Source organism: Mercurialis annua, linkage group LG3 (assembly GCF_937616625.2).
Source record: "Mercurialis annua linkage group LG3, ddMerAnnu1.2, whole genome shotgun sequence".
In the NCBI taxonomy this organism is placed as follows: Eukaryota; Viridiplantae; Streptophyta; class Magnoliopsida; order Malpighiales; family Euphorbiaceae; genus Mercurialis; species Mercurialis annua.
In genome coordinates, this window is record NC_065572.1 from 70,998,611 (window position 1) to 71,025,717 (window position 27,107).

General features: G+C 35.9%; 7 protein-coding genes and 1 non-coding gene across 8 annotated transcripts; 4 read left to right on the plus strand and 4 right to left on the minus strand.

Moving 5' to 3' along the window:
* The first annotated feature begins 304 nt into the window (after positions 1-304).
* Positions 305-6,108, plus strand: LOC126675504 (chaperone protein ClpD, chloroplastic). Its single transcript, XM_050370150.2, has 12 exons — positions 305-1,336; positions 1,549-1,709; positions 1,792-2,021; positions 2,137-2,245; positions 2,327-2,457; positions 2,835-2,936; positions 3,023-3,304; positions 3,388-3,488; positions 3,597-3,891; positions 4,250-4,483; positions 4,861-5,097; positions 5,566-6,108. The coding sequence occupies exons 1-12, from the start codon at positions 678-680 to the stop codon at positions 5,875-5,877; spliced, it is 2,853 nt and encodes a 950-aa protein (XP_050226107.1). The 5' UTR covers positions 305-677; the 3' UTR covers positions 5,878-6,108.
* A 439-nt stretch (positions 6,109-6,547) lies between these two features.
* LOC126673275 (protein FRIGIDA) lies at positions 6,548-14,394 on the plus strand. The gene is made up of 3 exons (XM_050367356.2): positions 6,548-7,568; positions 12,819-12,994; positions 13,083-14,394. Exons 1-3 carry the CDS (start codon positions 6,674-6,676, stop codon positions 13,941-13,943), a joined length of 1,932 nt encoding a protein of 643 aa, XP_050223313.1. The 5' UTR covers positions 6,548-6,673; the 3' UTR covers positions 13,944-14,394.
* A 399-nt stretch (positions 14,395-14,793) lies between these two features.
* Positions 14,794-17,143, plus strand: LOC126671653 (peroxidase 60-like). The gene is made up of 4 exons (XM_050365438.2): positions 14,794-15,254; positions 16,049-16,228; positions 16,333-16,492; positions 16,573-17,143. The coding sequence occupies exons 1-4, from the start codon at positions 15,045-15,047 to the stop codon at positions 16,989-16,991; spliced, it is 969 nt and encodes a 322-aa protein (XP_050221395.1). The 5' UTR covers positions 14,794-15,044; the 3' UTR covers positions 16,992-17,143.
* A 380-nt stretch (positions 17,144-17,523) lies between these two features.
* Positions 17,524-18,127, minus strand: LOC126673873 (uncharacterized). Its single transcript, XM_050368184.2, has one exon. The coding sequence runs from the start codon at positions 18,068-18,070 to the stop codon at positions 17,687-17,689; it is 384 nt and encodes a 127-aa protein (XP_050224141.1). The 5' UTR covers positions 18,071-18,127; the 3' UTR covers positions 17,524-17,686.
* A 669-nt stretch (positions 18,128-18,796) lies between these two features.
* On the minus strand, positions 18,797-18,869 carry TRNAK-UUU (transfer RNA lysine (anticodon UUU)). The gene has a single exon. It is a non-coding gene; the product is annotated as a tRNA-Lys (tRNA).
* Positions 18,870-19,083: 214 nt separating this feature from the next.
* Positions 19,084-21,661, plus strand: LOC126671888 (cell division cycle 20.3, cofactor of APC complex-like). Its single transcript, XM_050365709.1, has 8 exons — positions 19,084-19,176; positions 19,273-19,371; positions 19,447-19,644; positions 19,720-19,989; positions 20,177-20,279; positions 20,359-20,672; positions 20,780-20,941; positions 21,088-21,661. The coding sequence occupies exons 1-8, from the start codon at positions 19,084-19,086 to the stop codon at positions 21,229-21,231; spliced, it is 1,383 nt and encodes a 460-aa protein (XP_050221666.1). The 3' UTR covers positions 21,232-21,661.
* Positions 21,362-23,373, minus strand: LOC126671890 (superoxide dismutase [Fe], chloroplastic). Its single transcript, XM_050365711.2, has 8 exons — positions 23,084-23,373; positions 22,902-22,979; positions 22,612-22,800; positions 22,320-22,491; positions 22,076-22,194; positions 21,927-21,953; positions 21,796-21,819; positions 21,362-21,695 (listed from the first exon to the last, which is right to left on the minus strand). Exons 1-8 carry the CDS (start codon positions 23,168-23,170, stop codon positions 21,486-21,488), a joined length of 906 nt encoding a protein of 301 aa, XP_050221668.1. The 5' UTR covers positions 23,171-23,373; the 3' UTR covers positions 21,362-21,485.
* A 1,592-nt stretch (positions 23,374-24,965) lies between these two features.
* Positions 24,966-27,106, minus strand: LOC126671892 (probable pterin-4-alpha-carbinolamine dehydratase, chloroplastic). The gene is made up of 3 exons (XM_050365714.2): positions 26,739-27,106; positions 25,491-25,683; positions 24,966-25,230 (listed from the first exon to the last, which is right to left on the minus strand). The coding sequence occupies exons 1-3, from the start codon at positions 27,075-27,077 to the stop codon at positions 25,139-25,141; spliced, it is 624 nt and encodes a 207-aa protein (XP_050221671.1). The 5' UTR covers positions 27,078-27,106; the 3' UTR covers positions 24,966-25,138.
* Position 27,107: the final 1 nt, after the last annotated feature.

Consider the following 27,107-nt stretch of genomic DNA (forward strand, 5'->3'; position numbering starts at 1 on the left):
TACCTACAACCTTATATTCCTCATTTTAACTTGAGAAATTGAACTAAATGTAGACAATTGAAAGTAAATACTTTATCTGATAAAAACAAATTTGAAGTACACATTAACCAAACAATAGATCGTTCAACAATTTTCCAAATTGGAAATTGGGCACTATAATCCATATTAGCTGCCAAACCTGAATTAGCCGCCCAATATACTTTTCCTGTTCACTTTAGTCCTTCCCTTAATCTGGGAACACAAAAATTAACAGGCACATTCAAATATCAAGAGTCGGACAGGACAGAGCCAACAAGGCATACGCACACCGCCACAGGCTCAGCCCGTACAACATCTTCGGCTTCCGTAGCCGACCAGTTCTCTTTCTCAACTTTCAGATTACAAATAGTGGACTTCTAAGTTTTAAATTTTACATTTTAACCCCAAAAAAGTAATAACATTACATTTCTATATTCAACCCCATAAATAAATCATTGAACAGTTACAGTGGCTTGACGTGTTAGCCAACTCTTTCTTCTTCTTTTCTATTACTCAATTCCTTCCTTATTTTTCTACTTTGCTCCTGTCTTTTCATTTTTCATTCAGATTCTTTATTCCACACCCAAATTATACATAAACTTCAAATCTTTACGTACATAATCAGCACCAATCAGTTTTCTGAGGCTCATACAAAAAATATGGAAGTTTTATCATCATCATCATCACCTTTATCAGTTCACTCAAGATTAGATTTGGGTCCTCTTAATCCAGCCTCTAAAACTAAACTTGATCCTCTCTTAGCATTTCACTGTATAAATAATAACAGCAGTACAATAAATTCATCTGGTTCTTCTTGTTTTGGCATTTCAATCTCATATAAACACAACCCACTAAATTCCCTGTCTTTTAAACGCTCTAAATTGCGTAGAAAGCGTAGAATTCTCCCAATTTCGTCAGTTTTTGAGAGGTTTACAGAGAGGGCTATTAAAGTTGTGATCTTTTCTCAGAGAGAAGCTAGAGCTTTGGGGAAAGATATGGTCTTTACTCAGCATCTTTTGCTGGGTTTAATTGGGGAGGATCGGGATACGAATGGGTTTCTTGGTTCTGGGATTAAAATTGATAGAGCTCGTGAGATTGTTCAAGAAATTTGGACTAATGATGGTGATGAGAGGAATGTTTCTGTTTCGAGTACTGCGAAAAATGCGACGGATGTGCCCTTTTCGACTAGTACGAAGAGGGTATTTGAGGCTGCAGTTGAGTATTCAAGGACTATGGGTTATAATTATATTGCACCTGAGCATATGGCTATTGGGTTGTTGACTGTGGATGATGGGAGTGCCAGTCGTGTGCTCCAGAGGTAACTCATTTTAGCTGTTTATTCATTCAATCAAGTTTCCGGTTTAAAAACGTGCAGGAAACTTGGCATTTCGGATATAAAACTTCATTTTTGACATAGGAAACCTTAAAATAACATTGTTTTGTTGTGTTCGTTATTGAGAATGGTATGTGGTTGAAGCATTTGTTTAGAGAAACAAGGTTCTAACTAAGGGATTTTATTGATGAGTTTAGATTGGGGGCAAATCTAGATGACTTGGCAACTGCAGCAGTCGCCAGACTTCAAGGTGAACTTGCGAAAGAAGGAAGAGAACCACCTGTGGAAGGGAAAGGGACGCGTGAAAAGTCCTTCTCGAAGAAAGCTGGAGCTTTAAGATCCTCTGGAAAAACAAAAGGTAAAAAGTTATTACTAACTTTATTAATTTTCCTTATGTAAAATTTTATAGGAATGCCTTGTAACTCAATTATGTTTCACAGAGAAAAGTGCTCTTGCTCAATTCTGTGTGGATCTTACTGTGCGTGCCAGTGAAGGACTTATTGATCCTGTTATTGGGCGAGAAACTGAAATTGAAAGAATTGTTCAGATACTTTGCCGCAGATCCAAAAATAACCCTATTCTTCTTGGTGAAAGTGGGGTTGGAAAAACTGCCATTGCTGAAGGACTAGCCACTCGTATTGCGCAGGCTGATGTTCCTCTTTTTCTCATAGTATGTATCTTAGCAACTGAGTGCTATACCTTTATTATTTTAATTATGCGATTTGGTGGGGTGCTCGCATTAACAAATATTTCGCAAATTAATAAGTATGCCATTTCATGCTCAGGCAAAGCGTGTTATGTCCTTGGATATGGGACTGCTAATTGCTGGTGCGAAGGAAAGGGGAGAACTAGAAGCACGTGTTACCACATTAATAAAAGAGATAATGAAAGAAGGTGGCTACATATATGTGGAATTTTTTTTATGTAAATAGAGTGCATCTGTTGTCTCTCACTCATGATATGTCTGCCTCACAGGTAATATCATACTTTTTATTGACGAAGTCCACACAATTGTCGGGACTGGCACGGTTGGACGGGGAAGCAAAGGATCTGGTTTTGACATTGCTAATTTGCTGAAGCCAGCTCTTGGGAGGGGTGAATTACAGGTGACATGTCTTGATGTGATCATGCTTTTCTCTTATATATATTATCATGTTATAAAGAACTAATATACATTTTATATAAATTTATCCAGAAGAAATTAAATGTAGCTTGCTTAGCATTAGTTAGGTTTTAGAGGAGTTTATCTCCTCTGAGGCTCTGACCAATTGATGTCCTTCACTGAACAAGTAATGAATTTTGAATCCGTTCTTCTGTATCTTCTTTTGGCTGTGGATTTCCTTGATTGAGTTAATTGCCTGATGAGCTAGGTCAATCAACAATAGCAAGGGGTTTCTTAGTGGAATGAGCTTGACTTCTTTATGACTTTCCATATGGGGCTTTCTTTTATCTTTTATGCTTAGAATATGTGCGTCTCGTGCAGTGCATTGCATCCACTACAGTAGATGAATACAGAGCACATTTCGAAGTTGATAAAGCGTTAGCACGAAGGTTCCAGCCTGTGTCAATTGATGAGCCAAGTCAGGTTGATTGCAAACTTCTATTTTCATCTAGTTATACATGTCAGACAAAGCATTGATTCTTTAACTGAAAGTCTGCAAAACTATTCAGGAAGATGCAGTTAAAATACTGTTGGGTCTACGCCAGAAATACGAGGCCTATCATAACTGTAGCTTCACATTGGAAGCAATAAATGCTGCTGTTTATTTGTCAGCAAGATACATTGCCGATAGATATCTTCCCGATAAAGCTATTGATCTGATTGATGAGGCAGGAAGTAGAGCTCGTATTGAGGCTCATAGGAAGAAGAAAGAAGAGCAAACAGGCATACTTTCGAAGTCGCCGGATGATTATTGGCAAGAAATTAGAACTGTTCAGGCGATGCATGAAGTGGTAATTTTGTTGTTTAATAAGGGCAATTACACATTTCCATTATCCCTTATTAAATTTTTGATTTCATGTTTCTGATATGGCAGGTCCTGGCCAGCAGGATGAGAAATGATGGCAGTGCTTCGAGTTCTGAAGACTCGGGTGAAATCATTTTGGAGTCCCCTAAACCTGTCACATCAGATGACAAGTATGTTTTTTGGATCCTAAATTATGTTTCATAGTTAATGGAGATTTTTTTTGGTCTAGGATCACCCTATCCTATAGATTTAATTAACTTTCTGGCTTGAACTTTTAGGCCCATGGTGGTGGGTCATGATGATATAGCAGCCGTGGCTTCACTCTGGTCAGGAATCCCAGTTCAGCAGCTCACTGCTGATGAAAGAAAGTTTCTGGTGGGTCTGGAGGATGAACTCAGAAAACGGGTCATTGGTCAAGATGAGGCTGTTTGTGCCATATCTCGAGCAGTTAAAAGGTCTCGGGTTGGTTTGAAGGATCCTGATAGGCCCATAGCAGCACTGATGTTTTGTGGCCCAACTGGGGTTGGCAAGACTGAACTAGCAAAAGCTTTGGCAGCAAGCTACTTTGGATCGGTGAGGCTCTTGCATTATATACACTACATTTTCTCTTAAAAATCCAATTAAATAGACGGTTTTTCTTTTCTTTTTCGGTTTCGTATATATGTTAAAGAGCTTTCCTGCTTTATGCATTTAACTATTTCTGCAAGAAACCACTCTCTGGTTGTTGTATAGTCATTAAATATTTATGTTCTTTGCGTGCAAGAGAATATCCACATTATGATCAGCAATATAAAGGAGGGAAAGTTATGTTTATATAATAATAATGATTATAAGGATGATAAAATCAATCAAATAGAAATTGCATTCTAATTCTATGGGTCAACCTTCTGAATCTATTTTGCTTCTTTCTGCCTTGATATGTATGTTGCAGGAGTCGGCTATGCTGAGATTGGACATGAGTGAATACATGGAGCGACACACTGTGAGCAAATTAATAGGGGCACCCCCAGGTTACGTCGGTTTCGGCGAGGGTGGCACTTTGACAGAAGCTATTAGAAGACGGCCTTTCACATTGGTATTACTTGATGAAATAGAGAAAGCTCATCCAGATGTTTTTAATATCCTCCTCCAGTTGTTTGAAGACGGTCGCCTAACTGATTCTCAGGTTTGTCATAGTTGGAACACCTTTGGTAAAATACTTCCTTTTAGCGGTGTGCGAAAACTGAATCAAATCAAACCGACGAATTTGGTTCAGTTTTAAATTATATTAAAAAAAAGAAATAATTCAGTTCGATTTTTAAAGTAAAAGAAATTTAGTTCATTTTTTTATACAAATCGAGCCAAAAAATCAATCATAAACAAATAAACAACCGAACCATTAGGTTTGAAGTATGTAATATTCTTAGAAAATCAGTTGGGTTCAATTTTATATATTTTTTAGTTCAAACCGGTTGCCCATTCCAACAACTTTGGCAATAATAGGGAGGAAGTTTTATCTTGATATTCTCATAGTTCTCATCCGGGGAAGACTTTATTTGACAGGGAAGGCGAGTATCATTTAAAAATGCATTGGTGGTGATGACCTCAAATGTGGGATCCACTGCTATCGCAAAGGGAGGACGCACCTCCATCGGTTTCATGATTGCAGATAATAATGAGTCAACTTCATATGCTGGAATAAAAGCATTGGTGCTGGAAGAACTCAAATCATATTTTCGTCCTGAGCTACTCAACAGGATTGATGAAGTAGTAGTATTCCACCCCCTCGAGAAGTCTCAGGTTTTTAGCTATTCCTTGCTTTTTGCAGTTATCATTTTAAGCGCGCTTCCCTGATTGATTTATTTTGTTTGCGAGATCACAATCTGTAATTAATTTTCCCTGTCTCCATATTCTGATTGTTCGAACTAACAAATTTAGTTCTATATTATGATAGATGAGTAGCCTACAAGCGGTCACTAAAGTATGAATATAATAGGCAGTGTGCATTTGGTTCGAACTTGAACCAAACTGAAATAATATTTTTTTAATCAAACTGAATTGAATTTATAATGATTTAAAATATTTCAAATCAAACTGAACCGAAGCAAACCAGTAGCTTTGGCTGGTTTTTTCAAGTTTGGTACTTTGGTTTGATTATATACCGTTATTGAACTGAAATACTGAACCAAACGGAATTTGTCGGTTTGGTTTTGTTCGGTAACATTGAACTTGAGCTGAGTGAATTTGCATAATCTGTGCTATTTTCAGATGCTGAAGATCTTAAGTGTGATGTTGAGAGAGGTGAAAGAAAGGCTAATATCTCTTGGGGTCGGCTTAGAGGTGTCTGAATCTGTGAAGGAGCTTGTATGCAAACAGGGTTACGATCCAATTTATGGCGCTCGGCCTCTTAGAAGAGCAGTGACTCAAATAATTGAAAATCCAGTTAGCGAAGCATTACTTGCTGCACAATTCAAGCCCGGGGATACTGCGATGGTTGATCTCGAGGCTTCAGGAAATCCTGTGGTCATAAATCTGTCAGATCAGAGCATTCACGTGTCTGATATAACAACAGTCTCGTAGCTAACGAATTTGTATGATACAGATTATGTAATCTTTATACCTGTATATAACATGTTACATGTATAAGTTTTGTATTGTAAGTCTGGAGTTTGCAATTTCAATCCAAAAATGTATATAAAGATCAAAAGCATCTCAGATTCTCAATTCTAAGGCTTGTAGGCGTAAGTTACTTTGGATTTGAATTTTGTTGACTCCCATGGATATATAAAATTTGATATTCTTTAATTTAAATATTTTTTGTTATTCAAGTTTTAAAATTTTATTTACAATTAGTTAAATTTTTCATTGCTTGTACCATTGATTCGGTTTGAAATTTAAATTATCCAAATTAATTGAACCGAATGAATAGACAATTTTTTTTTAATTTTTTTAAATGTTCTCAAACTTTTCGTCGGTTTTAACCGAACCGACTTATTCGGTTGGTCCAGTTTTGATTTTTTTTTATTCGATCGGTTTGGTTTTCGGTTAAAATTTCTTATTTGATCAGTTCAGACTATTCGGTCTAGCAACTAATTCTGTTTGAGAATTGTCAGTTCGGTTTTGACGAAACTGATCGAATGCTCATGTTGTCCAATGCTCGTACCATTTGAGCTATAGTTCGCTGGTTAATTATTTCCATTAATTGTGTCAGAACATATTCTTTTTCTTCTAAAAGTAAGTTTTAAAAATTAGGAAACGTAGTAGTATCATTTAACAAGGATTCTAAATCCTAGGCAAATTTCTATAGAATCATTATATACCGGGGGATTCAATATTTTCAAATTAGGGCACAAAATTAACCCAATCCCTCCGCCCAATGGCAACACCCGCGCTCGTCTCCGTCAAAGACGAACAAGAACACGAACAGTCAACCCCAACGCCACCGCAGCACCAACCACCATTGCGTGTCAAATCCGAACCACACACAGAAGACGAACCGCTCGCTATCGTCGCCATTCAACATCAACAACAACAACCTCAATTTTTCAAATCTATCGAACAACTCAACAATCTCGCCTCCGCAATCACCGAATTCCACCGTAGATTCCACGAATTAAACGACCACCTCAATTTCATCGGCACCGCCATTCAACAACATGATCATCAACCAATTCAATCAGACTCCCCTTCACCAGCAAAAGCTATCAGCCAAATTCCGACACCGGCAACGGTACCGGCACCGACATCATCTTCGGAGCTTGTCAGTCTATGCGAAATGATGTCGGGGAAAGGCCTCCGTAGATACCTAACCAACAATCTCTCAAACCTCTCGAAACTCCGGTCCGAGGTTCCGACCGCGATAAAACGCTCTCCGAATCCGGCTAAATTAGTTTTAGAATGCGTTGGAGGGTTTTATTTGCAGGGGAGTAAAGCCTATGCTAAGAATTCACCAATGATCCCTGGTAGAACAGCTAGCATTTTGGCTTTGGAGTTGTTTTTGTTAATTCTTGATGATAGTGTTAAGTTTGATGCTGATGTTAAGCAAGAGGCGGAGCAGGCTGCTATTGCTTGGAGGAAGAGGATTTTAGCTGAAGGGAGTGTTAGTAAAGCTAGCGAAATTGACGCAACGGGTTTGCTTCTTTTTATTGGTTGTTATGGGATTCCGAAAGTTTTTACTAGTGGGGATGTTTGGGATTTGGTTAAGTTGAGTAATTCCAAGAAGATTTCTGATGCTTTGAAAAGATCACATGTTCTTGTTACTAGAGTTTCAGGTATATTTCGTAGCATCTTTTGTAATTTATATTTTAGTTTGATTCAAATTGGTGATTTAATATATATTGTTGGATTTGGATAGTTTGTTGCTGAATTGTGGAACTTAATTTATTTGGGGATTATACAATATGGACAATGTACTTGTCTAAGAATGTGAACTGATAGAGATACAGTTTTTAAGAGAGAAAGCAAGAAATTAGAGGGAACGTAATGGACATAAAATGGCTAAGATGCCAGGGAACTTATAGCACTGCAAGTTAAATATCCAGAAAATGCACATGTACATGTCTAGTTTTATGTCCTTTTCTTATAATTTTTATTTGTGATTAATAAGTATTTCTCATGTTAAGTTTGAAACTTATCATGGAGCATTGCTGGTGGATGCTTCAGAGTTTTGTTGCATGCATACAGTACAAGATTGTGCTCCTAAAGTAGAAATTGGCTTCTGATGACTGCACATTACGAGAACTCTACTGTGTGGACAGATACGGGTCAAACATTTCACTTATATTACTGATTTCTTTTTATGACTATAAGCCTCTTATTATTGTATTATTCTTCAATAGATCGAATGTGTATGATTGTGGGTGGCAAGGGAATTGAATATTAAGGTTATAAATATTGTCTAATTAGTTTGTATATTTAATATTAGTTCTAATTATTAGAGATGGGTATTTACTTGGAGAATACTCCAAAACTTGGCAATACTCCAAGTCTTGTCCCTAGTCAATACTACAAAGACTTCGCCATTACTCCAAGTCTTATCCTTGGGAATTACTCCAAGACCTGTATATTTACCTTTACACTTGATGACATAAACTCATTCAATCACTCTCACAAATCGTATTTTGGTATCAGAGCCTACTTCTTAAAACTATGAGCTTTGATTTTAGTTTTCATTCTAGATTTTGGGTTGATTGTCTTTAACCAACATCTTTGTTTTGAGATTTCCGATTTCTCTTGAATTTGTCTATTTTAAGTTGATTATTCTTTGAATCAACATCTTCAATTTGAATCTCTTTTTTTTTTTAGAATGTCTACCAAAAATATTTTGGAAAAGCTTTTGATGAGAATCTGGCTATCGGATTTACAGGAAAGAATTATGTTGCATGGAAATTTCAATTCATAATGTTTTTAAAAGGAAAAGAACTTTGAAGTCATATTGATGGGTCGTGTACTGCTCCTTAAGATTTTAAGGAACCCAATCAATAGGAGGCAAAAGATGCTCGAATCATCTCTTGGATTTTAGCATCGATTGAAAGTCATATGGTGAACAATTTACGCTCCTTTGAGACATCATAAGATATGTGGAATTATCTGAAGCGCGTATACCATCAAGATAATATTGTACAATGCTTTCAACTTGAATTTGAGATTAGCAACTACAACCTAGGCAATTTATCTATCGAGCAATATTATTTTGGATTTCTTAATTTGTGGAGTGAATATTTTGGCATTATCTATTCTAAGGCGCCAAAGAGGCCTTAATCGCTCTTCAAGAGGTTTATGAAGATAGTAGACGAGATCAACTTTTGATGAAATTACGATCAGAATTTGAGGTTGCTCGGGCTAGCTTATTGAATAGGGAACCCAGTTCCTTTTTGGATGCTGCATGCTTCGGTGAATTATTGCAAGAAGGGTAGAGAATGGCTACGCAAGCTACCATAGATGGTTTAAAAGAAAATGTTGCTTATGATGCTCAAGGAAGGAATCGAGGAAAAGCGCCAATGCAATGTTACAGTTGTAAGAAGTTTAGGCACATTGCTCGCAGTCGTACGAAGAAATTTTGCAATTATTGTAAGCAGAGTGGACATATCATCAAAGAATGTCCTACACGCCCACAAAATCGGCAAGCTCAACTCAAGCCTTTCATGCTGCCAATTCAAGTTCTTCATCTGCTACCACTAGCAATAATCACTCTGATAATTCCAGAAATGGTACAACAAATGATTGTCACTACTTTTTCTGCTCTTGGGCTTCAAAGTCGAGGTAAGCCTGGTCCTTCTTCTTTGTTTGTCGATTCTGGAGCTTCTAATCATATGACCATCTCAGCTGATTTTTTGCACAATCTACGACAATATACTTGTTCTCAAAATGTTCAGATTGTTAATGGAAGTAATCTTCCAATTATATCCATTGGTGATATTGAACCTTCATGTGTTTGTTTCTCTTGGATTATCTACCAATCTAATCTCGGTTGGCCAAATTATGGATAATAACTGTGATGTGCACTTCTCTCGTGATGGTTGTCTTGTGCATGATCAGATTTGGGGAAGGTGATTGTGAGGAGGCCTAAAACTGGTAGATTGTTCCCGATACAATTTAAAGAGTTGTCTCTAGCTTCTTTTGTTGTTAGTTGGCATAAACGACTGGGTCATCCAAATAATGTAATTATGTCAAATTTAATGAAGTGTGGTTTTCTTGGTAAAGATCGTTTGTTTGGTGTACATCCCGATTATCACAGATTGCACACATTTTGATGTGTTTGTTTTGTTCACTTAATGTCACACGAACGCCACAAACTTACTGTTTAATCAGTAAAATGTGTCTTTATGGGTTATAGCCTTCCGCGAAAAGGTCTATGTTTTGATGTAGATGCTAATAGTATTCGTACTTCTAGAAATATGATTTTCTTTGAGCATGAGTATTATTTTCAGCAACATGTATCTTCCTCATGATGTTCTCCTTCCAAGCTTTGATGACTCTCCTTCTGTAATTGAGCGTTTAAACCATACTTGATCCAATGTCTGCTCCAACGGCAACTCGGAGATCTTTACGTACCATTTGTCGATATGGTTACTCACTTGACCGGGACAAAAATGAGATTGGTGGCACTCGGTAATCGACAAAATTATGGGGTGGATCATGATGAAACATTTGCTCCTGTAGCAAAAATGACAACTGTACGACTTGTTCTAACTATTGCTGCGTCTGAGGGTTGGTTTTCAAAACAAATTGATGTTAAAAATGCTTTTTTGCATGATGATCTTAAAGAAGAGATTTATATGACTTCTCCGCAGGGGTTATTTTCTACACCATCTTCTGATGTTTGTAAGCTCAAACGCTCATTATATCATTTGAAACAAGCACCTCGTGCTTGGTTTGAAAAGTTTCGCACCACACTTTTGAAGTTCTTTGTTTAGAGCTAGTATGATTCCTCGCAGTTTTTTGGCAACATGGCCAAAGGAATTGTTTACTTTTGGTTTATGTCGATGATATTATTATTATAGGGAACGATCTTGACTTGATTTTCAAACTGCAAGAGCATCTTAAAAAAAAATTCATATGAAGGATTTAGGTCGTCTATAGTATTTTTTGGGTTTACAAGTGCATTCTACATCAACTAGTATTTTCTTACATCAATAGAAATGCACTCATGAATTAATTTCTTTGGTTCTTTGTATAGACAACTAGTGGGGAGCCTCAATTATTTGACTATGACTAGGCGTGATATTTCATATAATGTTCAGCAAGTAAGTCAGTTTACGCAAGCACCGACGCAGCTACACTTGTCTGTTGTACGTCATATTATTCGGTATTTGCAAGGTACTATTGACCGAGGTCTTTTCTTCCCTTTGAATTATCCCATTCGTTTGTGTCCATATAGTGATGTTGATTGGGTTGGCTGTTCTGATACTCGACGTTCAATTACTAGTTGGTGCATGTTTCTTGGCAACTCTCTTATTTCTTCAAAAAGTAAAAAGCAAGATCGTGTGTCTAAGTCATCCACTGAATCTGAATATCAAGCCATGTTCTCTGCCTGTTCTGAATAGTTTGGATTCGAGGGCTATTGGGTGAGTTTGGATTTCCTCTAATTAACACTAGTACAATTCAGATTGCTGCTAATCCAGTATTTCATTAGCGTACCAAGCATATTGAAGTGGATTATCACTCTATTCGAGCTGCTTATGATAATTACGTTATTTCTCTACCACATATCACCACTGCTGCAAACATTTTTACTGAGGCTCCCTCACGACATCGACATTAGTTTCTTGTTGACAAATTGATGCTTTCTGACCATCCACCATCAATTTGAGGGGGGATATCAAGAATATAAATATTATCTAATTAGTTTGTACGTTTAATATTAATTGTAATTATTAGAGATAGGTATTTACTTGGAGATACTCCAAGACTTGGGCAATACTCCAAGTCTTGTCCTTAGTCAATACTCCAAGTCTTGTCCTTAGTCAATACTCCAACGACTGGGCCATTACTCTAAGTCTTATCCTTGAGCATTACTCCAAGACTTGTTTATATATACCTTTACGCTTGATGAAATAAACTCATTCAATCACTCATACAAATCTTGTTATTGAATGCTTTTCTGCCTTTAGTCTGAAAGTTAGAAATGTCTTTTTATGAGAATAATATTATACCCACTGGATATCAAATGTAGAATATGCATGAGATTGTTTTTCTATCTTGATTGCTACCTAAACTTTAAGAGCACTTTATAAGTACTTCACGTGGAATCTTTCACCAGCATGTATGTCATTGAAGCAACGTGTCTGTAATAATGCTTTAGTGGTTAAGGCTAGGCCGTACACACATATATAAACTATTTGGAATCTTTCTTGTACATCCTTTTTTTATGCTGCTCGACTCGTACTAAAATGCTTATTAGCATCCTCCCTTATTGCTTCCTACATCTAGTGTGGTTTTAATGTGCATGACATCACATGGGTGTCATTATTTGCTGGCTTTCAATTGTCTGATAGTATTTACGGACAATTAAACTTGTTTAGCCATACTATTGTTATAGTCAAAATTGTCAACTGAAAATAAGTTGTTTTTATCAACAATGTGATTGTTTCTTGGTGAAAATAGTATTGATTATCTATTAGATTTTTGGTTTAGGGATCATACATAAATAAAATTGTCTAAATGGAGTGAGGCAAGTGTCTATGATAGGTTATGCTTTTGTTAACTACTAAATTGAAAGTGGTGTTTTATTTTTGGTTTCCAGGATTTTTCCTGCTGTTGCCATGAACCACTCACTGTTCATCTCATGTTCTGCTAGTTAGCAGCGTCAGTGGTAATTGTGAGGGAGTTGAGAGATGGCTTTACCTCATGGAAATATGTTTTTGGTAGTCTTTTTACTTGCATTATCCCTTTGTCAGTCTGTTGTTTGTCCTTTTTTTTAGTCTTTTATCAATGTGCTAAATGTGAAATCACTGGTCTACGCTATCTTTGTTGACGACCACCTTTATTGGCCTTATGTAATATTTCTTCGACTCTTCCAGATATCTTGGGAAGGATGATGAATAGTGGAATTAAGCTTGAAGCTGTTGATGTAGCCTATACTTTTGGGATTGAGGATAAGTTTCCTCCTCAGAAACTCTTGAAGTCTTTATTGCGAGATTCTAAAGAAGCATTGAAGAAGAGAGAAAGAGAAACAAGCAACTCACCTGCATTACTGGTATGGATGATCACGACTCTCCACTTTATTTTAGTATATGTTGTTATTTTTGGTGCTTAACACACAATTTTATGTTCACCTATCACAGAAAGAAGCAACCCAAAAGCATTTGGCCACTCTGAAATCTGTGATGAAGTTTCTTGAACGTCGCAAGCTCGACCCTAAAACAATTCTTCCTGGATGGGAATTTAGAGAAAAGATAGAGAAGTTAGAGAAAGATATTGCTGACCTTAATAAAAGGATAGATGATAAGGTAAAGGTGGCACAAAAAAGGAGAGCTGAGGAGAATGAATTCTTAAACAAATTGAAGAGTCAAGAAGCAAAACGTCCACGATTTTCAGGTTCAACCCTGATATCGTCTCCAAGCTTTGGGTTGCATGAACGAAGTGTTCATGGGTCAACCATGATATCTTCTCCAAGCTTTGGGTTGCATGAACGAAGTGTTCACGTGGATGGAAATGGCTTGTACAACCCTTCTACGCAAACAAATATTCTGGATGGTGGAATCTCTGGTCGTATCAACCCTTCTGCCGTATCTATGATGTACGGATCTGGTTCTTACTCGGCTGCATATGGTGTCCCATCCACCAGTTCATACCCTGGGGTTTACAGGGAGACACTTGGCGATAGATCTGGGAATATAATGGGAAGTAATACTTCAGCTTATGGATATAATGGACATTCTTCAATCATTAACGGAACAAGGGAGCAGAGTTTTGTTCATCAACCTGCATCTGGATTGTTCGTGTCATCATTATCGAGAGAAGGTTATATTGGGGACTCTTCTATGGTTAATGGGACGAGGGAGCAGAGTTTTGTTCATCAGTCTGCATCTGGATTGTTTGCGCCATCATTATCAAGAGAATTCACCGGTCTACCTTCGCCTACTCCTGCTGGTAACCGAAGCTCAGCTTCTGATCTATACAGTTTTGCTGATGCTGTCAAGTGAAGACAGCATTAAAACCGAATGAGCCTGGCTCATCACTGACAGGAATTTAGCACACAAAACAACTTCTATTGCGTGATATTTTTTGTTGCTTAAGAAAATGGCATCTTAGTCATCATCCATCAGAAGAATTCTGCTAAGTTCCCTGCTGATGCATCAGTTCGTATGGCCAACAGAATCAGCTTCTGATAGTTACCTTGTGATGCAATGGGAATTGATATTAATGATGGTTTGTTAAGTTTTTTAGGCTAATTGCTGTTTTCTCATGGCAAATGTATTTATTTCAGCAGTGGTGGCCACAGTAGATAAACTAGAAACTCATTTGTTGCCTCGGCACTATGGGCAAGTAGTACAAAAGTAGCGACCAGCATAATTCATAGGATTTTTTTTTTGTCATTATCGTTTTATCCATTTTTCAGGGAAATTTGATGTCTCTTTTTTATTGTTTCTTTTATATTTGTCATATTTTATATATTCAATTTTTAATTATGAAATATAAAATTTAATCAAACAAAGATATATATTTCTATTTAAAGACAACATTGGTATATAATATATGTGCTCGCAAACTTCTTCAATTGATACTTGAGCTCGGTTCTGTTTGAGTAGCTCAAGTTCGATACTAATTCAAACCTTACGAGTCGATCTTAAATAATTTACAAGTATAGTAGCTCAACTCGTTTATATCCGAGGCTCGTGCAACTGTAATTGGATGGGGTAGTGTTCGAATTTTTTGTCAAGTCTGAAACAAATAACATGTGAAGGCTGGGCTTTGATCTTAACTGGCCAAATTGGTAATGTGATAATACGCACTTAGCATTAGCAAAGAGTTGGTACGAGTACCAAGAGTACCATACTATAAAACCCTCATATAATACAGCTCTTTCATTTGAATTTTCACATATAGTATACCATAATACAAAGAGATTTGTATCTTATTATCTTACATATAAAGAAACAACGTAAAGAAACACACACACAAATATAAACTATTTCCTCTCAGCTTTTTCATCCAAACTCCTACTGTCACAGAAAATCTAAGCTCCCATTCTTAAGCCATTTTCTCATTTTTCAATCCTCGAAATGTTATTTATACCGTAAACGATGATAATGAACGTTGAGGCAACGCTAATCCTAGGGCTCTTTTTAGCAAGTTTGTGCAATTGTTCTCTGGAGGTTGGATTTTACAGAGACAAATGTGGGGTTGCAGATGTTGAGACCATAGTTGCAGGAGTTATTACTCCACAATTCTTTAGAGATCCTACTCTTGTCGCCGCCCTTCTTCGCTTGCAGTTCCATGATTGTTTTGTTACAGTAAGCTTATGAACATCTGTTTATGTATTTTGTCAAGAGATTAGTAGTTTTTAAAGATTAATTATGATTAACCGTTAACTAAACTTGGAATAACTATGCATTGGTTAGTAAGCAAGCTTTGTGTGCACGTCTCAAAGTTTTAAGCTTATATGTTTTGTTTAATCATTTAAAAAGTTGGTGGTGGTTGTTAATGTTAATACGCATGACATAATGTTATTTTACAGCATTATTAACAATAACCAAAAATAAATGTGATTTTTTTTTTGGCCCTTTACTCACATTTACAACTTTCTACAAGTTAAAAATAAAAATTCACTTGATGCTTGGTTTGCAATTCGAGTCGAGTCAACTCGGAATCTACTCAAAATCGACTCAATATTTGAGTAGAGTTGGAGCTACTCAAGTCAATTGCCAAGTTAAATTTAGGCATCGAGATATTCAGCTCGACAAACTCGCAAGTCTAATCAAAATTGAATTAATTTTTTTAGTTCTTTATTATTATATATATTTATGATAATATCTTTATTTTTATATTTAATATTTAATATTTATTTGTAAATATTTGTATAGATAATCAAATCAAGTCGAGTCACGCTCAAATCTCAATTATACTATCAGATTCAAACTCAAACTCCTAAAATAAACTCAATTGAGTTTGAGTAGAATTCCGAGGTTCAAATTTTAGAGTTGAACTCGAACTTGATAGTGTTTCAACTCGACGCTTGACTCAATAGCACCTATTGAATTTATTAAATCTGAGTAACTGATTGTTTGTGGTGATAATGGTGGAAAAGGGATGTGATGCATCACTACTTCTAGATGAAAGCAATAGTGAGAAAACAGCAGCACCAAATGTGAGAGTGAGAGGATATGACATCATAGATGAAGCAAAGGATGCTGTGGAGGAAGCTTGCCCTGGTGTTGTCTCTTGTGCTGATCTCATTGCAATAGCCACTAGAGATGCTGTTTTCTTGGTACCTATCTCTATCTCTCCCTACCATTCTCATATTTAGATGCAAATTTAGTTTTCTTAATCAATAATATATTGTGTAACTGGTGAATATGCATAAATTTACAGAGTGGTGGAGGCAGATATGAAGTTCAAACAGGAAGAAGAGATGGTTTAGTTTCTGCAGGTCAAAATGCAAGTATTTTAGGACCCGGCGCATCAGTTACTGAAGCTATTGAAGCTTTTGCTGATAAAGGTCTCAACGCTACAGACATGGTGCTTCTTCTAGGTACTCGAAAAAGAATTTTTCCCTCAATTTTGGTTCAGAACATAATATAATTGCTAAAACAGAAAGAACCCTTTATGCAGGTGCTCATTCCGTCGGAGTAACTCATTGTTCCCTAGTTGAAGATCGTATCTACAATTTCCAAGGCAGTGGAAATCCCGATCCAGTCATGGATCCTTTCCTAGTTAATCTATTAAAATTTAGGTGTCCTCAGTTTTCTACAACAGACAACACTATCAACCTTGATCAAAATCCATTTAGTCCATTCTTTATGGATGTGTCATACTATCAAAACGTAATGATGCACAGAGGGATTCTACAAATAGACCAAGAGCTTGCACTGGATCCAGTGACAATGCCTATAGTCAGAAATCTAGCCAATGCATTCGATTTTCCGACAAGGTTTGGTGCTGCAATGGTTAAACTAGGTGCTCTTGGAGTTCTTACAGACAAAGAGGGGGAGATTAGAATATCATGTCGAGCACCTAATAGTGAACCCTAAATCTTTTTTTGATTCTTGTACAATGGATAACTTATTAGTAGGAAATTGCAAGGAATAAATTTCATCAAATTTAGCATCCAAAATCCAATTTCTAACGACATTGTAATCTTACTAGACTTTCCAAACAAATGATTCATGATCCTCATTCCTGATATCTATTCTATAAAATTTCACTATTGTAAGAACATGAAAACAAGCAAGTACAAAACATTAGCAAAACCAAAAGTTGAGATTTCCGTAATTTCAAGAAAAAAATATTATTTTGATAAATCAAATTGAAAATAACACTAATAAAATATTCAAACTTTAGTGATACCCAAAATCAGAAATTAAGTAAAACACCAATAAAACCTATTCAAAAATCTTAATTTTTATCATTTCCATTAACTTTGGTTTCAAAATTTAGCATCAAAATTCCAATTTCTAACAACATTGTTATCTTACTAGACTTTCCAAACGAGTCATGATTCTGATATCTATACTATAATAATTCACTATTGTAAGAACATGGAAAACAAGCAAGAACAGAACATGAGCTAAAACAAAAGCTGAGATTTCCATAATACCAAGAGTACAATTTTTATTTTGATATACCAAACTCAAAACTTCAACGATACCCACCAAGAAAGATTCAAACTTTAACAATACCCAGAAGCAGAATTTAAATAAAACATCAATAAAAGCCATAAATATTCCTAATTCTTATCATTTACAGTTTTTTGAACCTCTGGCTTTGAAATGGGTTGAATTCTAACATAAGGGTTTCGAGTCAAAGTCTCACCTTTAAGAGCAGCAACATAACGGTCATTAGTATCTTCTTTACGCTTCAATTCACCGAGGTATTCAGCTAGGCGCTGTTGATTGACTTTGCCCATCATTAGGGATTCATTGCGTGCGTTCTGGCGGAGGCGGGCTTCGAGTTCGGGATTGTTGGTGCTGGTGAATTGCATCACGCAGTAGCCGATAACACCTGGGACTACGCCGCAGATTGTGGCGAAAGTGAAAAAGAATGGCTTTGAATCTCTGGTTTTACGCACTACCCATCTCCACGTTTCACTCTTTTCCCATAGAAATGACATTTTTGTAACTTGTACAACAATCCCAAATCTGGTAACCTAGATTGTGAGAAGAATAAGAAGGAAGAAAATAATATACAGTAAAATTACTAATATACAGGGTATATAAAATGTTATTTACTAAACCAATCCCTAAACTTGAACTTCTTTTGATTTAGTCTGTAAACATTTAAGCTATGTAACCCATAGACGTATACAGAAAAACGAGACACCTGAATCCAGTTACATCAAAACGGTGTTATTTAAAAAAAAAATATATAAAATAAAATTTTGTGATCGAAACGTCAAATATCTAAAACATTTACGAAATAAAACATGTTAATTGAATGAAGTGTTAAAATACTTAACTAGCGATAAGAATTAAAATAAAAAAAAGCAATTATAATAAAAGCAGAGTGTCATTTCATTTCTTAAAATTTGTCAAAATAAGTTCATATCAATAAATTTGATAGTTTTATAATTCTTCAAACTAAAATTGATTATTTCCTCCATACACTTTTGGATTACATAGAAAAATAACGGTACAAATATTAAATTGAAAACACAAATACATAATTTACCTTTGTGTTTTTGTGTGTTTAAATATAAAATCGAAAGTAATTACTTTTGATAATTATGGACTAAAATACTAAAATAGATTAAATTTGACTAAAATAAATCCAGTTTATAAGTTTGTGGACTAGAATGAATCTTTACTCATACGCAAGATTTTTTAAAAATTATTCAAAACGCCGTCTGTGGGAATCGAACCCACGACCACATGGTTAAAAGCCATGCGCTCTACCAGCTGAGCTAAGACGGCTCGGTTGATTCTAGATAACAAAACATATATAATTATAATAGCATCTAATTTAAACAAACGCAGGCAACGGTCGTGTCTTTGGCGGGAGAGACATAATTGTTTCCTATACCGTTGATCTTCGTAATACCATGCACATTCTTGTTTAACTTTTTTTTTTTCCTCCAAGAAAAGGCAGAGTTTAAAGTATAATTTTACTCTTCAATTTCTGTGAAAGATGGATAAAAACGAGAAGCAAGAACAACTTGTCCGATCAGACTGCTACTCTCCAAGACGATTGCACGATAGCCCAACCAAATACAATTTTCCTGTATAATTTTTTCTTCATTTCTCTTCAATTTTGCATAATCTCTCTTTTGTTTTTGTTTCATCTATTCTTGTTTTTTTGCTTCTGGGTATGTATAAGGGTGACAGGTTTATTCCAAATAGAAGTCTGATGAATCTCGATCAAGCCCACAGTTTGTTGACAAATAGGACCAAACTAGTTCCCCATCTCACTTTAAATGTATGTTTTTGTGTCTTTATTACATTTTCTGTATACTTCTTTTCTTACAATGTGATCAGATTTCTTTTATGACAGGAAGCATACCAACAGAAGTTGACGGAGAATATAAATTCAGACGCAGAAGGGAGACCATTTAAGATGTTGGTTTTCAGCGGAAGTCCAAAATCGAATAGAAATTCAATTAATCATATTGATCAGATGCGACGAGATGATGCAGAAGCATTGAGAATTAGTAATCCAAACCAAAATCAGTGTCTCCGACGCTTGCCTAAGGTACTTTCTGCTGTGTATTTGTAAATCAATGGCTAAAATTGGAATTCTTGTTCCTGATGGATTAGTGTGTTGCAGAGGGAAATGAGGACATTGGATGCACCAAATATAAAAGATGACTACTATATGAAGATCATAGACTGGGGAAACAACAATGTTCTTGCTGTTGCGTTGGGACAAGCAGTTTATCTATGGAATGCAGAGAATAGTAATATTTTAAAGCTGTTGGAAGTTGATGGTGTAAATGATTACCCAACTAGCATAGCTTGGTCTGAGGATAACAGAAGTTTAGCTGTTGGATTTATGAAATCTAAACTTCAGATTTGGGACACTAAGACATCCAAATGTGTAAGCTCCAAAATAATCCAAATTGTCATATGATTTGAAGAATTCTATTTCAATTACAGCCAAATCCGCCCACGTGACGTGACACTCAAATAAGCATACTTGGCTACAATTTAAATGAAATCTGTCAAATCAGAATATAATTCATAAAATGCTTGGAGTGATTTGTTTCCGTCTTCTGTTATCACAGATTCGACAAATGGATGGTCACACGGATAGGATAGCAGCCCTCGCCTGGAATGGTCATACTCTAACATCAGGAAGCCAGGACACAACTATTTTGAATCATGATGGTAGTTATATTATTCTGCTAATTTTTTTTGCTATGTGTTGAGAGAATGAGATGGTATTGACTGTGTTTTTCGTGCTTAGCTAGAGCGCGAAACAGTACAACTTGCAGTATTGTAGCACATACATCAGAAGTCTGTGGATTGAAATGGTCAGAAGGAAATTTATTAGCAAGTGGCGGAAATGAAAATAAAATATACATATGGGAAGCTTCTAAAATGAGCTCATCTAGTTTCTTGCACAAATTTGATGATCATCGCTCTGCAGTGAAAGCTCTTGCTTGGTGCCCTTATCAATATAATGTACTTGCTTCAGGAGGGGGTGCTAACGACGGGTGTATTAAGATATGGAATCTACAGAAAGGATCGTGTATTACCAACATCGACACTAAAGCACAGGTCAGTATATCTTTCTTCCTATTAACATCGAGTCCATTATTAATAGTTTTTGATTCTAAGTAAACTAAAGAAACTCTCAGTAATATGCTGACGTGTACGCATTTCAGGTTTGTGCTCTAGAATGGAACAGACATCACAAGGAGATATTGAGTGGACATGGCTATAGTCTGGGTGGACTGCAAGACAGTCTGTGCTTGTGGAAGTACCCTGGTTTGAGTAAGGTGGGAGAGATACATGGTCATAGCAACAGAGTTGTTGGCCTTTCTCAGGTTTGACAAGTTTAGGGCTTCAATTTAACCAAAATAGGTCGTAATGTTCGTAATGTTTATAATCCTACGTCATGAACAGAGAGAGTTCACCTAACTAGTGAGAATACCTACATCTAAATTTACGTCTTTCTATTGATTTGCTGCAGAGTCCTGATGGCTTAACTGTTGTATCGGCTGGAGCGGATCAAACACTACGCTTTTGGGAGATATTTGGACCACCTTCTACTGTAAACTCTAACCTCTCAAATCTGCAGAACCTTCTGTCTCTCAAGACTTCCCCCATAAGATGATACCTCTTGTACTCTGCTTCAATTTATTCTATTGTTGTGCAAATAAACAAGAGTATGATGGATTTTTTTTTTCTTTTAATTTATTGGTGATACAAAAACCTCAGATTGTTCTTAGTTGATAGGTTTGAACTTTACAATCTTACAACACGGATCTCTATATTTAGTACTTTCAATTCCAAGATACAAAGTGATGCATTTGAGAGAAAAAAAACTCACAACGTTTTCCGAATTATTGTAATCTACAATGGTACTGATTAGTCAGCCTCGGATTCATCATTTTCACTGTCCACGATCATCTCTACATCATCACTACTTGGCATGTCGTCCTCATCTTCTTCTTTTTTCCTCCTATCTTCTTCCTCTCTCTCTGCAACTTTCTTTTTAGCAGCTTCAAGTCTTTCACTGACTGCATCCCATGATACAAGCTTCTCCATAAAAGTTGATATGTAATCAGGCCTCCGGTTCTGCAACAATGGTCAAAAAGGGGGGGTTTTAGACCTTGGCCATAATCACAGTAGACTGAAAAGTCTAAAAGCAAGTAAATTTAGTTTTGAACAGTCTCACCTGAAAGTCGAGGTAGTAGGCATGCTGTCAATGCAAAGAGAAATTTCAAAACAAATGAGTGATCATAACATTCAAATTCTTCTCAGTTAAAGTCAATAAATATGATAGTAGAAAAAGGAATTGTAACGTACCTCCCAAACATCAACAGTGAGGAGTGGCTGCAAGGAGTTAGCAACAAGGTCAGATGTCTATAGCAATAGTAGCCAGATAACAAAAATTGTACATGATACTCTGCACATCGAAATATAGTAGAAAATAGTAGCAAGCCGTAAATGCTTACATGGTAATCCCAAACAAGGGGATTTACAGCATTTGGACTTTTCACCACAACAAGCTTTTTATCTTCCTCCGAGGGACGTGGATTTACTGCATTCTCCACATCAAGCCTATTTGCTTTGTCTAGATAAACAGAAAATAGAATATAATCACATCCAATTTCATCCTATATATATTAAAATTAGTAATTTTTCGAGGTTACAAGAGTGAAGTATGCCATATATTTGGTTAAGGGATAAATCACTCACAAGCAAGCCAAGCCCATCCAGAACCAAACTGTGTAGCTGCAGCTGCCTTAAACTCTTCCACCAATTTCTCAAAGGAACCGAAGTCTCGTTCAATCAACTGCAAGAGCTCTCCTGAAGGCTTTCCACCACCGCCAGGTTTCATGCTTCCCCAGAAGAACTCATGATTCCAGGCCTGATATGAGGTTATTGCAGTTATGCAGAATATCCATCATAATTTGGTGAATTGTAACCCAAATGAAAATTACATATCTAGTCCAATTATGAGCACAATAATTCCGCATAATCGACATACCTGTGCAGCATTATTAAAAGCCGGAAGCGTATCGCCCTTGTTGTAAGTAGCAAGTATAACATCTTCTAGTGACAGCCCATCGAGTTCTGTTCCCGCAATTTGTTTGTTCAAGTTATCCACATAAGCTCTGTGATGTTTTCCCCAATGATACTCAAATGTATCCTTGCTCATTAGTGGCTCCAAAGCATCCTATAAATCAACAATCAAAAGCAAAATTTACAACATTAATTTCACTACCCATTTGATTTAGAACAAAATATTTAGTTTCTAAATTCCAGAATCTCATTTACCAGAGGATATGGAGGAGGTTTAAGCTCAAATTTTGCTGTAATTACACAAGACCCGGCAGCCTTCTTTACCCACTGCCTCTATAGTATTACGAGAAAGAAAATATAAATAACAACTTTCATTCAAGCATTTTATCAAACAACTTGAGTGCATAGTTTTTAAGGTATGATAATGCGATACAAACCTTCCTTGTACAACGTAATTCACCATGACTTGGAAATAATCCGCAAGTTAGTGAAGAGGAGACAGTAGCTGCTGCTGCTGCAACCATTTTTTTCTGCAGATGACAAAAAAAAGTTGACAGAACTGGTTTGTTTTATTTTGACATGAATATTGGAGAAGAATGACTGTACACCGTTGATTTTGCCACGTGGGAATTTGTTATTAGATTTGACCGTTAGATTTCAGCAGCTTAGATTGGAATTATGGCTGTACTACTACTAATGTACTGATTGGTTTGCATAAGTTTGCAGTACAATAACCAATGTGTATGTGTAGTACTCTGATTTAATTTAAAATTCATATAATATTATGCAAAAATAGCTGTTATAAAAAAAGTAGCCGTTGTAAAGGTATGTCTTTATAAAGAGATAGACATGCAATAAGTTTTTATTTATCCAAACATAAATTCGAAAATGTCTCATTATCTTGATCCCCACCTTGCAGAAATTGAGCAAATTTTGGTCGATGAATTGCTAGATGATAGTGATTATCGAATTATGATGTTGTTTGAGGAATGGCAACGACTATCAGCATCGACGAGTTCTTCATCGAAAGTTGCTAAGAGAAATATAAGGGAAGAAATTGATATCTTATTACAGCAACAAACCAAAAAGGTCCAGCATATGAAGAAAGTAGCAAATAAATTAGAGGGGTATATGTTTCGAAGTGATTATGAAATTTTATTCAAAGATACTACAAGTATGACGAAAGAGCAACTTAAAATTCATGACCAGATGTGCTCCATTCTTAAGAAAAAATATAATATCAGCTAAATTTGTGTAGCGTAATGTAATGTAATTTAAATATTTTGTATTTTAATGTAATTTAAATATTTTGTATTTTAATGTAATTTAAAATTCGTGTAAAGTAGTTTAAAATTAATGGTTGTGGAAATATTCATTGTAAAATTAGTGTTTTTCTCTTTCAAGAACAGTTGCAATTGTTCGACAGTAAACATAAAGATCGCTAGTTGGTCACTATGATGAGTAGATTGTTATCGCAATTTTGTCGAAATTTATGAAGCGCATTACTTAAGTAGGCTCTATAATAATGATGTTGGATGTTATTTTCAAATATACTCAGAGCGGGCATGATTTTCTCGGCTTATGTTTGATAGCATTCATTGCAGGCACTGGTCTGGACGAATTGCTTGAAAGGGTAAGTTTATAAGAAGTGGTCAAGGAGTTCATACTAATACTATAATGTTAGAAATAGTTGTTAGAAATAGAATGGACAGAATTTGTTAAAAAATTCTGAGCTTCAAAGATTCAAAAAGAACCAAAATTAAGCAAGCGCAAAATCCTGCAACAAAGACATTGAGAGAGCAATTTGTTGGACTATTTATAGGTCAGCAATAAAAAATTAGAATGACAAAGATGAAGAAGATCCGTCAATTCGTGTGTATCAAGGTTCCATTCGATATTTTCAATATTACCTTCAAAGACTGTAGAATTGCATGATCGTGAAGTATCCTAAAAATTTACTATATATAAGCTATTTTTAAAATATATTAAACACTGATATACAACGAATAAGAAATCAAATAATAAAAAAAACAGACACTAGTAGTATAACTTTTCTTAAAAAGATTATGCAAAACATACTGGCCATGTTTGGTTCATGGAATAGGTGCGGAATGGAATAGCTATTCCGTATAGAATGAAAATTCTTTACTTTGGTTCACGGAATAGGTATTCCACGGAATTGCTATTCCATGATTTTGTGGAATAAGTACTCCTCTCAAAAACTAAAGAATGGCTATTCCATTCCTTATGGAATGACTATTCTATTCCATACTATTCAATTCCATGAACCAAACATGGCCACTGTTCTAACCACCGCGATTCAAAATTTGAGTGCTTGAACTAATAGCACCAAAAGGGGTAGGTAATGATTTTACACATTGGAATGTTTCCCAATTACAATCAAGTGAATAAAGATGCATTTACACTAGGCAGGCTTGAAGAAGAATCAAAACATGGCTCTTGAGTTTCTTGAAGAAGAAACAATGTTCAAATTATGCCCATACTCTTCTTCTAGGGACAAGATCAGATGTCTTAATATCATCTATTTTGGCTGCTATTATGAAGTCATTCAAGCTCAAGCCTCCTGCATTCCAGAATGTAAGTTTTTGAGGACTACTGTGTAAGAAATATATGGAGTACAGAAAACATGCATAGACTTGTTTATTGGGTCAGTAAGCAGGAATTAAAAAGGGATTATTACTATCAAATTATCAATCCCCTCGTATTAGATCAAACACAAAATGTTCATATAGTAATTTTGACTTAAAACTCGAGGTTTGGTAGCAGTAATTATTTCTAAAAGTTATTCAAATGGACATTGTTAAGCAAAGAGGTTTGGCGTACCGATAGATTCAGTCCAAAGTTCTGCTCTAACTTGAATGCTCTGTTCCAAGTGCAGATCTGGGAAATGTCCGAACGCTTCTGTAACCTTATTAATTCTATTAATAAGCTCAACTCCACTTTTAAAGTCTCTCAACTTCCACAAGCACTGTAGTTTAAGTCCATCTTTTTCTTCCAGAATTTTCCAGCCAATAACCTGAAGGGATCAAAACTACAATCTTTTAACAAGTTGTTCTCATATATTACTACTTTCTTCACATCATCATGCACAGGAACACCAATATCAGCTATTGCTATAATTGCTTAGGTAGTTAAGCATTCAAAAAATAAAAATTTAAACAGACAATTGCATTAGAGAAAAACGTCGACATTCAAATATCAAGCAATTCAACTATGTGGGGAATTCACATTGGTCATTGCTGCTCCAATGCTAGATATAAAGTGTTTGAAGCAAGTCAATAATTCGTTATTCTAAAATGAAACTGAAAGCTCAGACTGATGTTTTCAAACATTAAATTTTACATTAACTCTTACAAGTTGCAGATTTGTTAAAGATTCGATTATTCAGGATTACCATAAAGATGTAAGATTTTGAAAGAAAAACCAATTTCTAGTGATCATGTCTTATCTTCTGAATCGACATATAATCTACAGTAACCAATAGTAGGTTATTTTTCATTTTTCACGCTTTAACACTATCACATATATCTAATGATGCATTCAGATAAAAAGTGCAAGTTCCTATTTTTGGGTGCATATATGGGATAAACTATAACAAGGGAGTCAATGGTTGCTGTTACAAAGAAATACCAGTCTTGAACAGGAGAAATTCTTAATTTCTTACATGAACCTAGTTCACCATGTATGATTATGAACATGTGGCGTAAATAGATGAATGAACGAATCAACGAAGTCGCGCATTAAATGGATGGTTTATACTCGTACACGGTGAACTAGATTCATGTAAGAATTTCTCCTTAAACAGCTGAACCAAATAAGCAGAGTAATTTAAGTTCAACATCCTAGTACCAATATCTGTAAAACCTCATCAGGATTTTCAAATGACCTGTTACCGTTTAATTTACATAAGTAACCTACCAAAAGAACACCAATTTCAGCAACTAGTGTCATTGCAGAGAAGAACACACATGGAAAAAGGATTTGTAATCTGACGAGCAATACAATTCAATTGCAAGACTACTCAACTAAAATAAAAACAGAAAGCAAAAATGAGATTAATAACTGACTGACCTTTCTTATGAGCAATTGAGCGTCCTCTTTGGACATGGGAGGCTGAAGAGGAGAGAGAGGAGTACACTCTTGTTGAGCAAGAGAGAGAGCAGAGAGTCTAGGAATTAGAATTTTATGCTCTGTATTAAAACTTCCCAACACCTTATCTCCAAATTGGCTTTCTATCTCCTCCGGGAATGGGTCTCTCGCTCCAAAATCACCCAGAAAGTCCCCTGCCGTAGCCCGAGTTTTCATTCTACTGTTCCTCGTCAGAACAGAGACACCGTGTCGGTGATGACGTGGAAGGCAGCGAGGTTTGGTAAGGGAAGGAAGAGAGAAGGAGAGATGAGTGGCTGCCATTATTAGCAGACAAAAGAGAGAAGAAGATGA

What these genes read in the sequence shown, in the direction of transcription:
- LOC126675504 (XM_050370150.2), top strand. Translation starts at nt 678, where the DNA reads ATGGAAGTTTTATCATCATCATCATCACCTTTATCAGTTCACTCAAGA. An exon ending in GCCAGTCGTGTGCTCCAGAG is followed by an intron (nt 1,337 to 1,548) that starts GTAACTCATTTT and finishes TGATGAGTTTAG; the next exon opens with ATTGGGGGCAAATCTAGATG. An exon ending in TTCAGGCGATGCATGAAGTG is followed by an intron (nt 3,305 to 3,387) that starts GTAATTTTGTTG and finishes CTGATATGGCAG; the next exon opens with GTCCTGGCCAGCAGGATGAG.
- LOC126673275 (XM_050367356.2), top strand. Translation starts at nt 6,674, where the DNA reads ATGGCAACACCCGCGCTCGTCTCCGTCAAAGACGAACAAGAACACGAA. An exon ending in TCTTGTTACTAGAGTTTCAG is followed by an intron (nt 7,569 to 12,818) that starts GTATATTTCGTA and finishes CGACTCTTCCAG; the next exon opens with ATATCTTGGGAAGGATGATG. An exon ending in GCAACTCACCTGCATTACTG is followed by an intron (nt 12,995 to 13,082) that starts GTATGGATGATC and finishes CACCTATCACAG; the next exon opens with AAAGAAGCAACCCAAAAGCA.
- LOC126671653 (XM_050365438.2), top strand. Translation starts at nt 15,045, where the DNA reads ATGATAATGAACGTTGAGGCAACGCTAATCCTAGGGCTCTTTTTAGCA. An exon ending in TCCATGATTGTTTTGTTACA is followed by an intron (nt 15,255 to 16,048) that starts GTAAGCTTATGA and finishes ATGGTGGAAAAG; the next exon opens with GGATGTGATGCATCACTACT. An exon ending in AGACATGGTGCTTCTTCTAG is followed by an intron (nt 16,493 to 16,572) that starts GTACTCGAAAAA and finishes CCCTTTATGCAG; the next exon opens with GTGCTCATTCCGTCGGAGTA.
- LOC126673873 (XM_050368184.2), bottom strand. Translation starts at nt 18,070, where the DNA reads ATGTCATTTCTATGGGAAAAGAGTGAAACGTGGAGATGGGTAGTGCGT.
- LOC126671888 (XM_050365709.1), top strand. Translation starts at nt 19,084, where the DNA reads ATGGATAAAAACGAGAAGCAAGAACAACTTGTCCGATCAGACTGCTAC. An exon ending in CAACCAAATACAATTTTCCT is followed by an intron (nt 19,177 to 19,272) that starts GTATAATTTTTT and finishes GGTATGTATAAG; the next exon opens with GGTGACAGGTTTATTCCAAA. An exon ending in TTCCCCATCTCACTTTAAAT is followed by an intron (nt 19,372 to 19,446) that starts GTATGTTTTTGT and finishes CTTTTATGACAG; the next exon opens with GAAGCATACCAACAGAAGTT.
- LOC126671890 (XM_050365711.2), bottom strand. Translation starts at nt 23,170, where the DNA reads ATGGTTGCAGCAGCAGCAGCTACTGTCTCCTCTTCACTAACTTGCGGA. An exon ending in AATTACGTTGTACAAGGAAG is followed by an intron (nt 22,980 to 23,083) that starts GTTTGTATCGCA and finishes GTAATACTATAG; the next exon opens with AGGCAGTGGGTAAAGAAGGC. An exon ending in CTTTTAATAATGCTGCACAG is followed by an intron (nt 22,492 to 22,611) that starts GTATGTCGATTA and finishes ACCTCATATCAG; the next exon opens with GCCTGGAATCATGAGTTCTT.
- LOC126671892 (XM_050365714.2), bottom strand. Translation starts at nt 27,077, where the DNA reads ATGGCAGCCACTCATCTCTCCTTCTCTCTTCCTTCCCTTACCAAACCT. An exon ending in CTCAATTGCTCATAAGAAAG is followed by an intron (nt 25,684 to 26,738) that starts GTCAGTCAGTTA and finishes TGATCCCTTCAG; the next exon opens with GTTATTGGCTGGAAAATTCT. An exon ending in ACTTTGGACTGAATCTATCG is followed by an intron (nt 25,231 to 25,490) that starts GTACGCCAAACC and finishes TCTGGAATGCAG; the next exon opens with GAGGCTTGAGCTTGAATGAC.